This window comes from Lolium rigidum, chromosome 5 (genome assembly GCF_022539505.1).
Source record: "Lolium rigidum isolate FL_2022 chromosome 5, APGP_CSIRO_Lrig_0.1, whole genome shotgun sequence".
Classification (NCBI taxonomy): Eukaryota; Viridiplantae; Streptophyta; class Magnoliopsida; order Poales; family Poaceae; genus Lolium; species Lolium rigidum.
In genome coordinates this window covers 76,968,262-76,979,686 of record NC_061512.1, presented here as the reverse complement: position 1 = coordinate 76,979,686, position 11,425 = coordinate 76,968,262, and the positions used below count along the sequence as shown (strand labels likewise).

Sequence of the window (11,425 nt, the reverse complement as noted above, 5' to 3'; positions counted from 1 at the left end):
GTCCCGCCATGGTCGACCGGCTTCTACGCCGGATCCGTCCGGTCCAAACCGGACACCTTGCTTGAGCCAGCCGGGCCACATCCCGTAAGCCCGGAACCATCGCCCGGTTTTCACCCGGTGCCAGACCCGGTTTCAACCAGATGGCCCGGTCCCAGGCCCGGTCGACCGGCCTCCAGACCGGCCGTGTCCGAGTCTGTCTCGACCAGATCTATTCTTGGACAGTTATTTTGTATCTTTTCGACCTGAGGTCGTCCTGAACCCCTATATAAGTGCCCAGGACGCCCCCAAATTAGGCTTAGACCACGTTTAAGATAAACCCTAGTTCATAGTTGTTTGCTACGCAAAACTATTGATACACCACTCTCCAATTCGTTTCGATCTGGAGTTTTATGCTACTGAAAGTTTGTGTGATCTGCTGTTCCATTGGAGATTAGAAGATTGCAATTTACCGCTTCGTGGTCGGCGGCTACATGCGCAAGTGTGTGGAGTTGCGAATATCTTGCAGGGTTGAGAGCTGTTGCATTGGCGACAGGAATCAATCGAGAGACTTCGTCGGTGTCATACAATTTATCTACCTCATATCATCGATTCCTTCATCGCGTGTTCATCACCACCCGTCGCTTACTGAGAAGATCGGGCCACCCCTTATCAACACTTGTGTTGTTCTATTGCTCTTTTCTGAATTACTTCATGGTTGTGATCGATTACTTGTTCTTCTTATGCCGTGCTAGTGTTGTAGTGTTCCGCGGACGGGTTCGAGGAATCTACAACTCATGGAGGGTGTGTCAAGACCAGGTCAGTGGTTACTCCAACAACAGCTACCGAGAGTATGAAACATTGGAGGAGACACAACAAGAGTACCTCACCTTCATGGAAGAGGAGCTCCTGGAAGATCAGGTCATCGACGAGGCAGTGCCATTAGCACAGCTGCCGCCGAAGGAAGTACATACTCTACAAGGAGCACCGCCGGAGGTACGTCCCAGTCGGGTCAACGATTACATCACCGCCTTCCTCATCGTGGTGATCGTGAGGATCTTGTTTTTCTGAGTGGTGTCTGATCGTATGTAACATGCTATGGCATGGTAATCTGACCCTATTTGAATTGTGTTAAGGATATGGAACTGTGATTTGAGCAACCAAACAGCTGATTCTTGTTTTCATGCGTCCCCAAGTTGGGCTGGAAACGGGCAACCAAGCGATGGGGCCTGGCTGCCTTCTCCGGCGCGCAAAAGACCGCACAGGCTACCAAACGACCCGTGTTTCATGGCCCATGACCCGTTCGCGATGCAGAGAGGCTCATCTCACTGCGTCAGTGGTGCAAGAATTACATGCATACTACCAAACACGCCTTATTAGTATAGGGCCCAGGTATATTTCCTTGTCTCAGTTTCCCCATGCACATTCGTAACGGTATCGCAAGTATATGACTTTCACATACTAGGTTTCGCAAAGAAATACTCCCTCCGATTCAAATTAATTGACTCCACTTTGTCTAGATATGGATGTATCTAGTCAACAAACGCATCAAGGACATCCGTATCTAGACAAAGTGAAGTCAATTAATTTAGATTAGAGGGAGTTACATTTTTTGATGGCTGTGTAAAAAAGGACAAGTTTCGGTGATCCAAAATAATTTTCTACGTGACATGTTTTTATCATTTTTTTACATAGGCCGTATAAAATGTCTTTTTGCCCCAAGCTTTTGTGAGTAAACATAGAATGTCCAAAACATTGTACCATTTTAGAATAGAATTGAAATACAAATTTCTTAATAGGTGCATTTAAACCTATAGGCCAAAACATATCCGTTTATTTCTTTCTCTTATTAAATTAGTACTGCAGTACGTAGTACAGTACATGTTTATGAAAAGAAGATGCAAATGCAAAAGTCGCAAGCCAGCTATATTTGCCGTCCGTAATAAATGCAGCTTCCACTTGTTCAGGGATGTGCACTGTCCACTCCTCCACTTGTTTCATTTCTTCCGGTATTCAACGATTTCTGAATTCATGATTAATTCAGGAGTACAATGGGAAGTTCCACAAACTTAGTTATGACTTTATGTAAACTAATAATATTAGATGTCCGTACTCTTTTCTAAAAAAGGTGTCCGTACTTCTTTACACCAGATTTGGACACAGCAGCATGCCAGCATCTACGTCATTTGTCTGGCAGTTGCTGAAATCTATCTCCCCGATATATCCCACTTTTCTAATCTGATGTGGATCACGGGCAATGGACCAAAGGTATGATAAACAGATGCTCCAACCAAGGAGATAAACAAGCGCCCAGAAAATAAGGTAGGCGATCATGTGAGCTTCATCAGGAACCTTTTTCCTCTCACAGCATCTCCAACGAACCTGATGCAAATAGACACGTATAGACCATTTGCCACCGCGTTTGCACCTCAGCTGAGCGGTCCGATACATAGTGACCGGCGTATGCATCCAACGATTTAAATATGCTTCACGAATGTGTCTACGGACGTTGCACGGTCCGCGCGGTTGTCGCACGGGCCCACCTAGCGACCCATATGCTTCGCCTTTCAACGCTGCATAATTGACGGGCGGCGCGTTGCAGCTTTCTGCGCCGCGTTAATTGCTCGCCTCGCCTTCCGCACGCATGTGCTGGTGGGCAGCGTCGCAACGGCTTTAATGTCGCTGTCTCGTCTTCTACAGGCGCGACAGGAGTGGCGGGAGGCGGCTCATCTTCTGCGCCGCCATCAATGGAATCGTGTCCCGCGCACGCCCGACTGCGACCGGCATCGTCCCTACCACACCGCAGCACCCCACCAAAACAAGCCTCGTCGCCTAGCCACCACCTTTGCCATGATGAGCAGCGGCGACGACAGCCAGGCTACTCCACCTCCACCTCAGTCTCCACCTCCCCCAACTGACAACTCCGACACCAAGGAGTTCGACGAGAACGAAGACACCGATGACGACATCATCCACGCGCTGATGAACGCGCAGTTCATGTCTGACACGCAGCGAGAGGCAGAGTAGGAGCGGGTGGCCCACACGACATTCGATGCGGAGCAACAACAGCGCCGGGAGGCGACGGCCGCAGAAGAGGTGAAGGCGGCAGAGCAGAGAGCCATACTTGTGTCCTTCGAGACGTTGAAGAAGGCCAAGGATGACACTCACAAGGCGCTGCAGCAGAGGCTCCTGGAGGACGTGGTGACCCACCGAGCTCTCGCGAGCGTGTAGCAGAGGGAACGGCGAGCCGAGGCGGGGAAGCGGAGCAGGGAGGGAGGCAACGACGGGGGCAGGGTCGTCAAGTGCTTCGAAGGACGACGAGTAGGCCAGGGGCCTAGTCGTTTTCATTTTAGTTATTTTTTTCGTTTATTCCATATGTAAATTATGTTTTTCAATTGAATGAAATAATATACGTCAGGCGCTGGAGACATCCCGAGATGCAAAACGAACGCGCGGTCAAAGTTAACCATTTTCATGTCCGCGGATCGATGCAAATGGGTCAACCGGTTAGTTTTGACGTTCGATTTGCATCGGCGTATTGGAGATGCTCTCATCCATCTGGCGAACCAAATTCCAAAGATTCTGTCCTATCTTGTGCTGCTCGAGTCAACTGGTGGCGAAGGACGAAAATAATCTGTGGTAGGACGATTAAACTCTTAGAAAATAATGCAAACAAGTAATATTAATGAGACATTAATGATATATGATTGTAACTCCATCACTTAGAAAATATAAACATATTTTATTTGATTATAATTAGAACCTACAGACTTACCAAATTGTCATCTGAATGGCAAATTTTTACCTTTCTAAAAAACTATCGATTAAGACTTTTGAATATTTCTCGTTCGATGCAACGGTCTTGATGATTTAATCGTTGGGAAATATATTTCAATTGTTACCATTGCCACCGGTAAAAGCAAAGCCAATTCATTTGGCCGATAATGTCGCCGTAGGAAACATGATGTGTGTTTCAAATTTAAAGAAATCTTTAAAGCCACTAATTCTTCATGTATGAATAACAAATAGGTCAGTGTTATCGTATACAGTGTATAGTAAGGTTCTTGATAAATCTCCATAAGTCAAGCAATCTTATTCATGTTGAACCTAGAAAATGGATCTATACTTTTTATATCTAATTCTTGTTTTCGGTTCGAAGCATTACACAGTGTTCACTAAAACAAGCATAACTTTTTTTTTTATAAAATCTGTTTTTGACGTATGACCAGTCAAACTATTTAGAAAAAACACGTGCATCTAAATATAATCACAAAGTATTAAGGTAGGACGTCTGCCTTGCCGAAGAGCTTCCCCACTGATTCCGCTCTTCCTCCTCTGCTGCATCTAATCTAAGTAGTAATAATCTAAGTAGTAACAAATCTCCTCGAGCACAAATCCCCTCCTTTCTTCTCTCCCAAGTCCCAATCTTTTTTGACCTCAAAATATAAATAATCGGTAACCAAACCTTCTAAACCCCGCAAAAGCATCGGACCGCCACAGAAAAAACCAAACCCGCCGCCGCCGCCGTCGCCGTCGCCGTCGCCATGGCCATCGCCGGAGCTCTCCACGCTGGCAGCCGCATCCTCCTACCCATCCGCAGAAGCCCCAGCTCCAGCGCCCCCTGGTCCCACGTCCGCGCCCACCTCCACTCCAGCAAGCCCTCTTCTGCCCCGCTCCCACCCACGCCGCCGCCGCCGCCGCCTTGTTCCCCCGCTCTGTCCTCGCGCTTCACCCCTGCCTTCGCCCCTACCACCAGGAGGAGCGGATCGATTGGGTCCGGGGTAGTCGCGTGGTACCTCGGCTCGATCGAGGCGCGGCCGGTGCTGACCAAGAGCATCACGGCTGCCGCCATCTTCACCGTCGCCGACCTCACCTCCCAGGTAGAATTGGGTTGCTTTATCACGGTGCTTCCAAAGATCCGAGCTTAGGAAGCGCTATTTATCCTTTTGTGATTAAAGCAAAGTACTGTTACGGTTTAGGAAGTTGCAATCTGCTTTACGCTTGAGGAATTGGATATGCTGCCCCCTTAACGTTCTTATCTAGCAGTATATATAGTTGCGGCCGTGAGAAACCAGGGCGTTGTTCTGTCAGTGTCGCTGAAATGGATGGTCAGTTTCCGTGGTATCGCTTACAGAAATGGGGCTATATTGTCATTATAGCAATACAATGCGGTGAATTTCTAAGACGTGGTACTACATTTTTAGTGTAGCAAATTTCTGGGAATGGTACCAACCGAATAAAATTGTTTGGGAGTTGGTTCGAGTTCTCAACCGCTGAATAATGGGGATGGCAATCCTGTTAGGACTTGGAAATTGGAAAGCTGCGCATTTGGGCGTAAGTGTACGTTTTTGGCAGGTAAACTGCTTTGCAGTATGGACTCTTTTAACTGATTGTGTTTGCCGCTAAACTGGTTCATAGTAGTATGAACTAAGTTGCAATTGACCACTGTAACTCTTGCTTTATTTTGTTTTCTTTTCTAGGAGGAATATCGCTTCTCATATGTTTTCGTTTGTTTTGCCCTTGCCTCTCCAGATGATCACGCTTTCTCCTGAGGAGTCACTCGATCTAACTAGGACCCTCCGCATGGCTAGTTATGGGATGCTGCTCTCAGGACCTAGCCTGCATTTTTGGTTCAACTTTCTCTCAAAAGCAGTCCCCAAGAAGGATCTACTCAACACCTTCAAGAAGATGTTTCTAGGACAAGCAGTTTATGGGCCAATTATTAATTGTGTTTTCTTCTCGTATAATGCAGGACTACAAGGTATCATTCTCATATGCTTCTCTGTAAACATACTTTTATGGGTTCAAGTCTATTATGTAGTGCCGTGTTTGTGTTAATTCACATGTGCACGCACAAACCACCTGTTTTGACTTGATTTTATGTTTACTTCATTTTGAACTTCCTTCGATGCCACTGTCTTGAAAATGTTTCCCTATCAGTTCCAACTATGTTGCTTTATATGCTGATGACAACTACTCTATTTTGATAATTTTTAAAAACAACTACATGCCATGTAACCTGAGTACATGAGAAAACCTCAATGGACACTGGGTATGTAAACTGCACTTTGCGATCCTTAAAACATGGAAAGATCTGTATACCACCTGTTGAGTTTAATTGTAAAATGATGCCACTTCGAGGATTGTTAGGGCTGGGAATTTCATTCTTGTAGTTACAGCTTGCTTTTCTGTTGTTTCATCAAAAATATAAGCTGGAGGTAAAATTTTCAAGTTAGACTTGGATATTTACAGGCAAAAAGATGACAATACAAGATAGGCCAGTCAATTTGAATGCTCCTTGTTTATTTTTTTTCATATAATTATGTTTCCTTAACTCATTGTTCTATGGCTTCCAGCCGTGTCAAATAACTGTATTGATGCTGTTACATGACTGCAGTTTGTCCTTGCTATGGTGTCTATATGTACTATCTTGGTCTTTATTCATACATACTTTGTTTGACTAACAAACAACATAGAAACAAATAAAACCCAAAGGCTGGTAACTTTTTCTCTTGGCAAATTTCTTCACTTACAGTCTGATGTTGATATGTTGAGTTGTAGTATTTCGAGTTTCTATTGGCATCCCAGCTACACATGCAAACACAAAACATCATATATTTACGCTTTTACCAGTTTCCGAGATTCTTGTATGCATATGATTAAATGTCATTCCTAAATAGCTGGCCTTAATTCTTACTTCCTGATCTAGCCATTTAACGTAAGCTCAGGTTGAGTTTATGATCTATGCTTCATGGATGACAATACGACCAATTTTAGGATACATTTTGCATGTAGTAAACATTTCTGCCCATTATGTACTGTAGAGCACGATGGGAGAAGCTATTTTCAGATAAGCGTGCATGCAGTATACCTTCAAACGGAAACTTTTCTTGTGCGACTTTTCTGGCAAGGACACTCATCTGTCCTCTAATTGCTTGTTTGGCATGATTCACAGGTGAGACTATACCAGAGATCATTGCAAGATTAAAGCGGGATATAATTCCAACCATCAAAAGTGGGCTCATATATTGGCCTTTTTGTGACTTCATCACTTTCAAGTTTATCCCTGTTCATTTACAGGTACCGTGACATTCCTGACATATTCATCCTATTTGAGCTGAAAAATTGTTTGACAGCAGTCTAAATTGTTGATTTGTTTTTTCAGCCGCTAGTAAGCAATTCTTTCTCATTTCTTTGGACCATCTACATAACATACATGGCCAGCTTGAAGAAACCAGAAATAGAGGGATCACAAGCTCATAGTAATATCCGAATGACTTCAGTTTGACTGAGTTTTTGCGAGTTATTTCTGGAAGGAATTCTTCATGGGCATCACCTGGAATTATAATGGGGCTGTCAATACCACTACTAGCCCATTTAAGCTCTCAGTATCCAATGAGTAAAACAGAGAAACTGTTTCCTAGGTGTATTTCGTTATCAGTAGGGTAGTATCCACCTGGCTTCTAGTTTGGATGATAGAATGTACTAGGCACTTCTTCTATCATTCCCAAGGCTTTTCATTTTGCACTCAGTTGTCTGTACCCAATCATGCAATTGTTAGGTAAAATTGTGCTTTTCCTTAAGATAAAGTCGACAGGACAATGTTTATGCTTTACGATCTCTACATACAATGCAGCATTTGTTGGTGAATGCTTTTGTACATCTATAACTCTCTTATATACGCAAGGAAGAAAATTACACATTTGATTCCATTTTTCTTCACGTTGGTGTTTTTTTAATGTTTTTTCGTTGTATGTTTTTAGATGTACCTGATGACATTATATTGAGCTTAGTCCTCCAGTTGCAACGAATTAGTCTCTGATGTACACATAATAATGCATATGCTTTTGTGTAGACTTTCATAACACTCAAGCGGCACTTAGCTAAGCAATCAAGCCATTTTCAGACTTAAACATTGGTAGAGCCAAGGAGACTGCATGAGTTGATCATCATGCCTATTGCTCTCATTTTGAAAGCTCAAGTTTACACTGGAGTCTGGAAATTGCTGCCCTGACTCCGATTCAGCGGAAGTTGATGACGACAGGGTTGCTCCTGACTCTGAGTTGAATATCATCTCTTGCTTTGTCTTATCACTCCCAGTTGCTAGTGTCAGCTCCAGGTCGAAGTCTTCGATGAAAGGAGCTTTCTTCTTGTCTGAGTTAACATCGTATTGCTGTTGGTCTGTATCCAACCATGGTTTGGTTTGAGTATCCTTTCTTGCTTGAGCTGGGTTCATCTTAACAACCTGCATATCCTTCATCAGTTGCTTCTGGACCTTATATACGCGGTGGAGTTCGTGAACCTGCTTCGACAAAGAACATATCATTGAGCACTTTCCCCAATCAACAAGATGACACTTTATTTAACCAGATACTGTTGGTCTTGGTTTACCTGTTGTCTGAATGTGTGTTCTTGCCTCAGTATGGCCATCTTCATATGTTTCTTCTCCATGTCTCACCAACCGACACTAAGTATCCGCTTCGCCTGCCTCACCTGTTTCATCAGAGCCTGACAAATTAGTACCGAACGTTCTTCTTGCAACAATAGCAAGATACTGCATACATATTGCAATTATTGGAGCTTTGTTTATGTTCTGATTGCGTGTCTGCTTATTGTGAATTATATCATATCTTTTTCAGCCTGAGATGGTGACACTCGTATAGCTTCTGAATGATTGCATTTCTCTATAGCTCTATAGAAGTTTTCTTGTTCTCACATGGGAGTGTCCAGCTTTGCCATTTTGTCAATTAAGTTGCATTATTAGTTGTGCAGATGAGTATCCTATGCAAGCATAAATGCTGTGGTTGTGTGTGTGATGTAAACCTTACACATTAATCATTTGTCTGTGTGCATGTACACCTGTATGTACACCGGCTTGCAACAAGGACTAACCGGGAGGACAGTAGATCTTCTTTTACAAGCCTTGTAAAAAATGTATTATTTTTATATCGTGGGTTACTCAGAGTTTTAAGGAACAAGGCAGATGACATGCGTGGTGTTCAAATTATAAAGGTAATAGCAACTTTACAGGTTTGTGAAACGATAGGACAAACTAAGATTACATCAGTTGGTGTTGTGATATATTCAGGCAGAATTTAACAAGCATGTTAAGTCGATCTTAAAGTTTCAACTTGCGTGCTTAAATAAGGCTCTTAATGTACTGGAATTGCGATAATATTTAGTTTCTGCTATTTGTGCCATCTCCAAGTAACCAAACTATAACATAACCGATTGAACAGAAACCTATAAATTTACACCCTTAAACTATAGTAATGTCAGAATTGAAGAAAGTATGACAGAATTCTGCATCTGTTTCTCTTGTTCTGTATGCTGGCATGCCATTATGCATCCGGAGAGAAGCTACTGAACAGTACCAACGCAGAAGGCAGCTCTGGAAGGATCAGAGAGCTCTGACAGAACAAGAGGAAGACCAGCTACAGTTTCTTGGCAAACAGAAGCATGACATTGCACTTTCTGAAGGTTGAGCGGCGGCTCCTACCTTTGCACATGGAATGGAATCACAAGAATTGAAGAACAGAAGGAATGAAGAACCATTCAAAGCATCGAGGTTCGCAAACTTTCAAGACAAGAATCATGAGAGACGAACGAACAAGCTAGGAGGAAGGAAATATCGGAGACTTTGTGCTCACCTCTGGCAAGGATTCCTGTTACTGAATTCTTCTGGACAAGGCAAGGTTGTCTGTGGCTATCTCCTTCTCCCACAAGAAGATCTCTCTTGCTAGCTACTTCTAGGCCAAGGTCCAATACTTTTTGGTTGTGTCAAGAAGCAACAGGTTGGCATGTATCAAATCTGGCGAGGCAGGAAGGGGAGGGAGAGGGGATTTAAGATTCTCTCCTGTCATTAGTTCTGCTGTCAAGGTGGGTCCTTGTGGGCGTGCCAAACAAATCCAAGCCACTTCGGCCAATAGAGTTCATGTATGATAAAGGAGGCCTCCCGAAGATGCTCCTATGTAGTGCCAAGAAAAGGATAGGACCAAGATAACAAGCCCCAGCTATTATATTCTCATTTCTTGCAGCACCAATAATCTTATGCCGCCCCCCTCTCTGACGCCACATCACGCAAGATTTCCTTAGACGAATCCTTATGCTTAGGGCGCTGAGTGTGTGAGGATCTTGTTCATGTTATGACAAGTGTGGTTTCTTTAGTCTGAAGTTTATTCCAGTGTTTGTGTTCTCAGTGGGGCTGTGTAGCTTTCGTTGGTTTTAGAATGTTATTTGTGGATCACTACATCAGAAGGATCACCCAACAGACAGCCAGGCATGCCATGTTTAGATCTCATATACTCAGCATGTGCACTGGATTAAGATTGTCATCACCACTTGCCAGAACTCATTTATATAAAATTTTCATTACTGTCATCCAAAGTCAGAACATATACCCTAGCACCACATGAAAGAAAGAGAGTGTATAATAAAGGCGCCCAACTGATTGCAACAACAGAAGGAAATTAAAGCAGTAAAAAAATTCAGACGGTTTTACCAGGCTAACTACTTTCTTACAGCAAAGCGGCAAGTGAAGGGTTTATCAACCTGAACACAGGATCTTTTTTTACAGATCCAGCAATGAATCCTGACCAGATTCAGAATTGAAGTGTGGATCTTGTGTTGGCTCATAGTATGCCGCTCAAGATTGTGCAGTGTGATTGGATAGCGAGTTATGTGGAGTGGTTGGTAACAATAACATGTGCTGGTCCGGTCCCCCTCAGGATATGTGAGGCCTGCAATGCAAGCAAACTGTTCACTCCCGTTCCAAGGATTTTGACAAGTCAGGGCATGAAGATCCAACAAGTGCATGATTAGTTCCAGACACATGGTGTCAGCCCTGTCATTGTACATCTAATTGCTACCGGATGCACGTCCCTGTCACCTCTCCCATAGGATTAGCTGGATTTGTTAGATGTCCGTAGACTTGTCCTCTCGGTTAGTAGAGGGATGATTTGTCGGGCGATTGTTTATGATTAGTGTCTCGACCAAATTTAAGTGGATATTAATTTTTTTGTGTGAAATTTCTTGAACTTTTGAGTATTTGACTCAAGTACTCATTGTCGGATATCTGAATAGTACAAGCTCCAGAGAGCGGTAAGTTTCATACCACATGTAGATTGGATGTAAGAGTGTGTTAGGTTCTGGAATCAAGTGAAATGAGGAACCATTCCAAGCCTAGAGCCAATTCCTATGTTTGGTTGTAGAGCAGAATGAAACCAAGTGGTTTCTTAAAAGGGAATATACCCATAATATCCACAATGCCCTTACCAAGTCGACCAAAAAAAAAAAAGATTGGCAGGTAGTGGGAATCAGGTGCTGCGGCTCTTGGGCGAGCAGGCGTGGGGAACCAAGGGAAGGGCGGCTGCTAGCAGGTGCCACGACACTAGGGAATTAGGCACGGTTTTGAGAAAAAAATTAGTTATGTGCTTAAATCCATGGAATG

General features: G+C 43.6%; 2 protein-coding genes across 3 annotated transcripts; one reads left to right on the top strand and one right to left on the bottom strand.

Moving 5' to 3' along the window:
- The first annotated feature begins 4,488 nt into the window (after positions 1 to 4,488).
- On the top strand, positions 4,489 to 7,680 carry LOC124652594 (PXMP2/4 family protein 4-like). Its single transcript, XM_047191630.1, has 4 exons — positions 4,489 to 4,856; positions 5,509 to 5,737; positions 6,932 to 7,056; positions 7,142 to 7,680. The coding sequence occupies exons 1-4, from the start codon at positions 4,521 to 4,523 to the stop codon at positions 7,262 to 7,264; spliced, it is 813 nt and encodes a 270-aa protein (XP_047047586.1). The 5' UTR covers positions 4,489 to 4,520; the 3' UTR covers positions 7,265 to 7,680.
- Positions 7,681 to 7,855: 175 nt separating this feature from the next.
- Positions 7,856 to 9,893, bottom strand: LOC124654295. Of its 2 annotated transcripts, none has more exons than XM_047193308.1 (3): positions 9,627 to 9,893; positions 8,368 to 8,469; positions 7,856 to 8,278 (listed from the first exon to the last, which is right to left on the bottom strand). In XM_047193308.1, exons 2-3 carry the CDS (start codon positions 8,425 to 8,427, stop codon positions 7,868 to 7,870), a joined length of 471 nt encoding a protein of 156 aa, XP_047049264.1. In that variant the 5' UTR covers positions 8,428 to 8,469; positions 9,627 to 9,893; the 3' UTR covers positions 7,856 to 7,867. The 2 variants fall into 2 exon arrangements, with proteins under 2 accessions (XP_047049264.1, XP_047049266.1); XM_047193310.1 differs by lacking the exon at positions 9,627 to 9,893 and adding an exon at positions 9,351 to 9,620.
- Positions 9,894 to 11,425: the final 1,532 nt, after the last annotated feature.

Coding starts and splice junctions, on each gene's coding strand:
- LOC124654295 (XM_047193308.1), bottom strand. CDS start 8,427: ATGGAGAAGAAACATATGAAGATGGCCATACTGAGGCAAGAACACACA. Junction 8,279..8,367: donor AACACACATTCAGACAACAG/GTAAACCAAGAC, acceptor TTGTCGAAGCAG/GTTCACGAACTCCACCGCGT.
- LOC124652594 (XM_047191630.1), top strand. CDS start 4,521: ATGGCCATCGCCGGAGCTCTCCACGCTGGCAGCCGCATCCTCCTACCC. Junction 4,857..5,508: donor TCGCCGACCTCACCTCCCAG/GTAGAATTGGGT, acceptor TTGCCTCTCCAG/ATGATCACGCTTTCTCCTGA. Junction 7,057..7,141: donor TTATCCCTGTTCATTTACAG/GTACCGTGACAT, acceptor TTGTTTTTTCAG/CCGCTAGTAAGCAATTCTTT.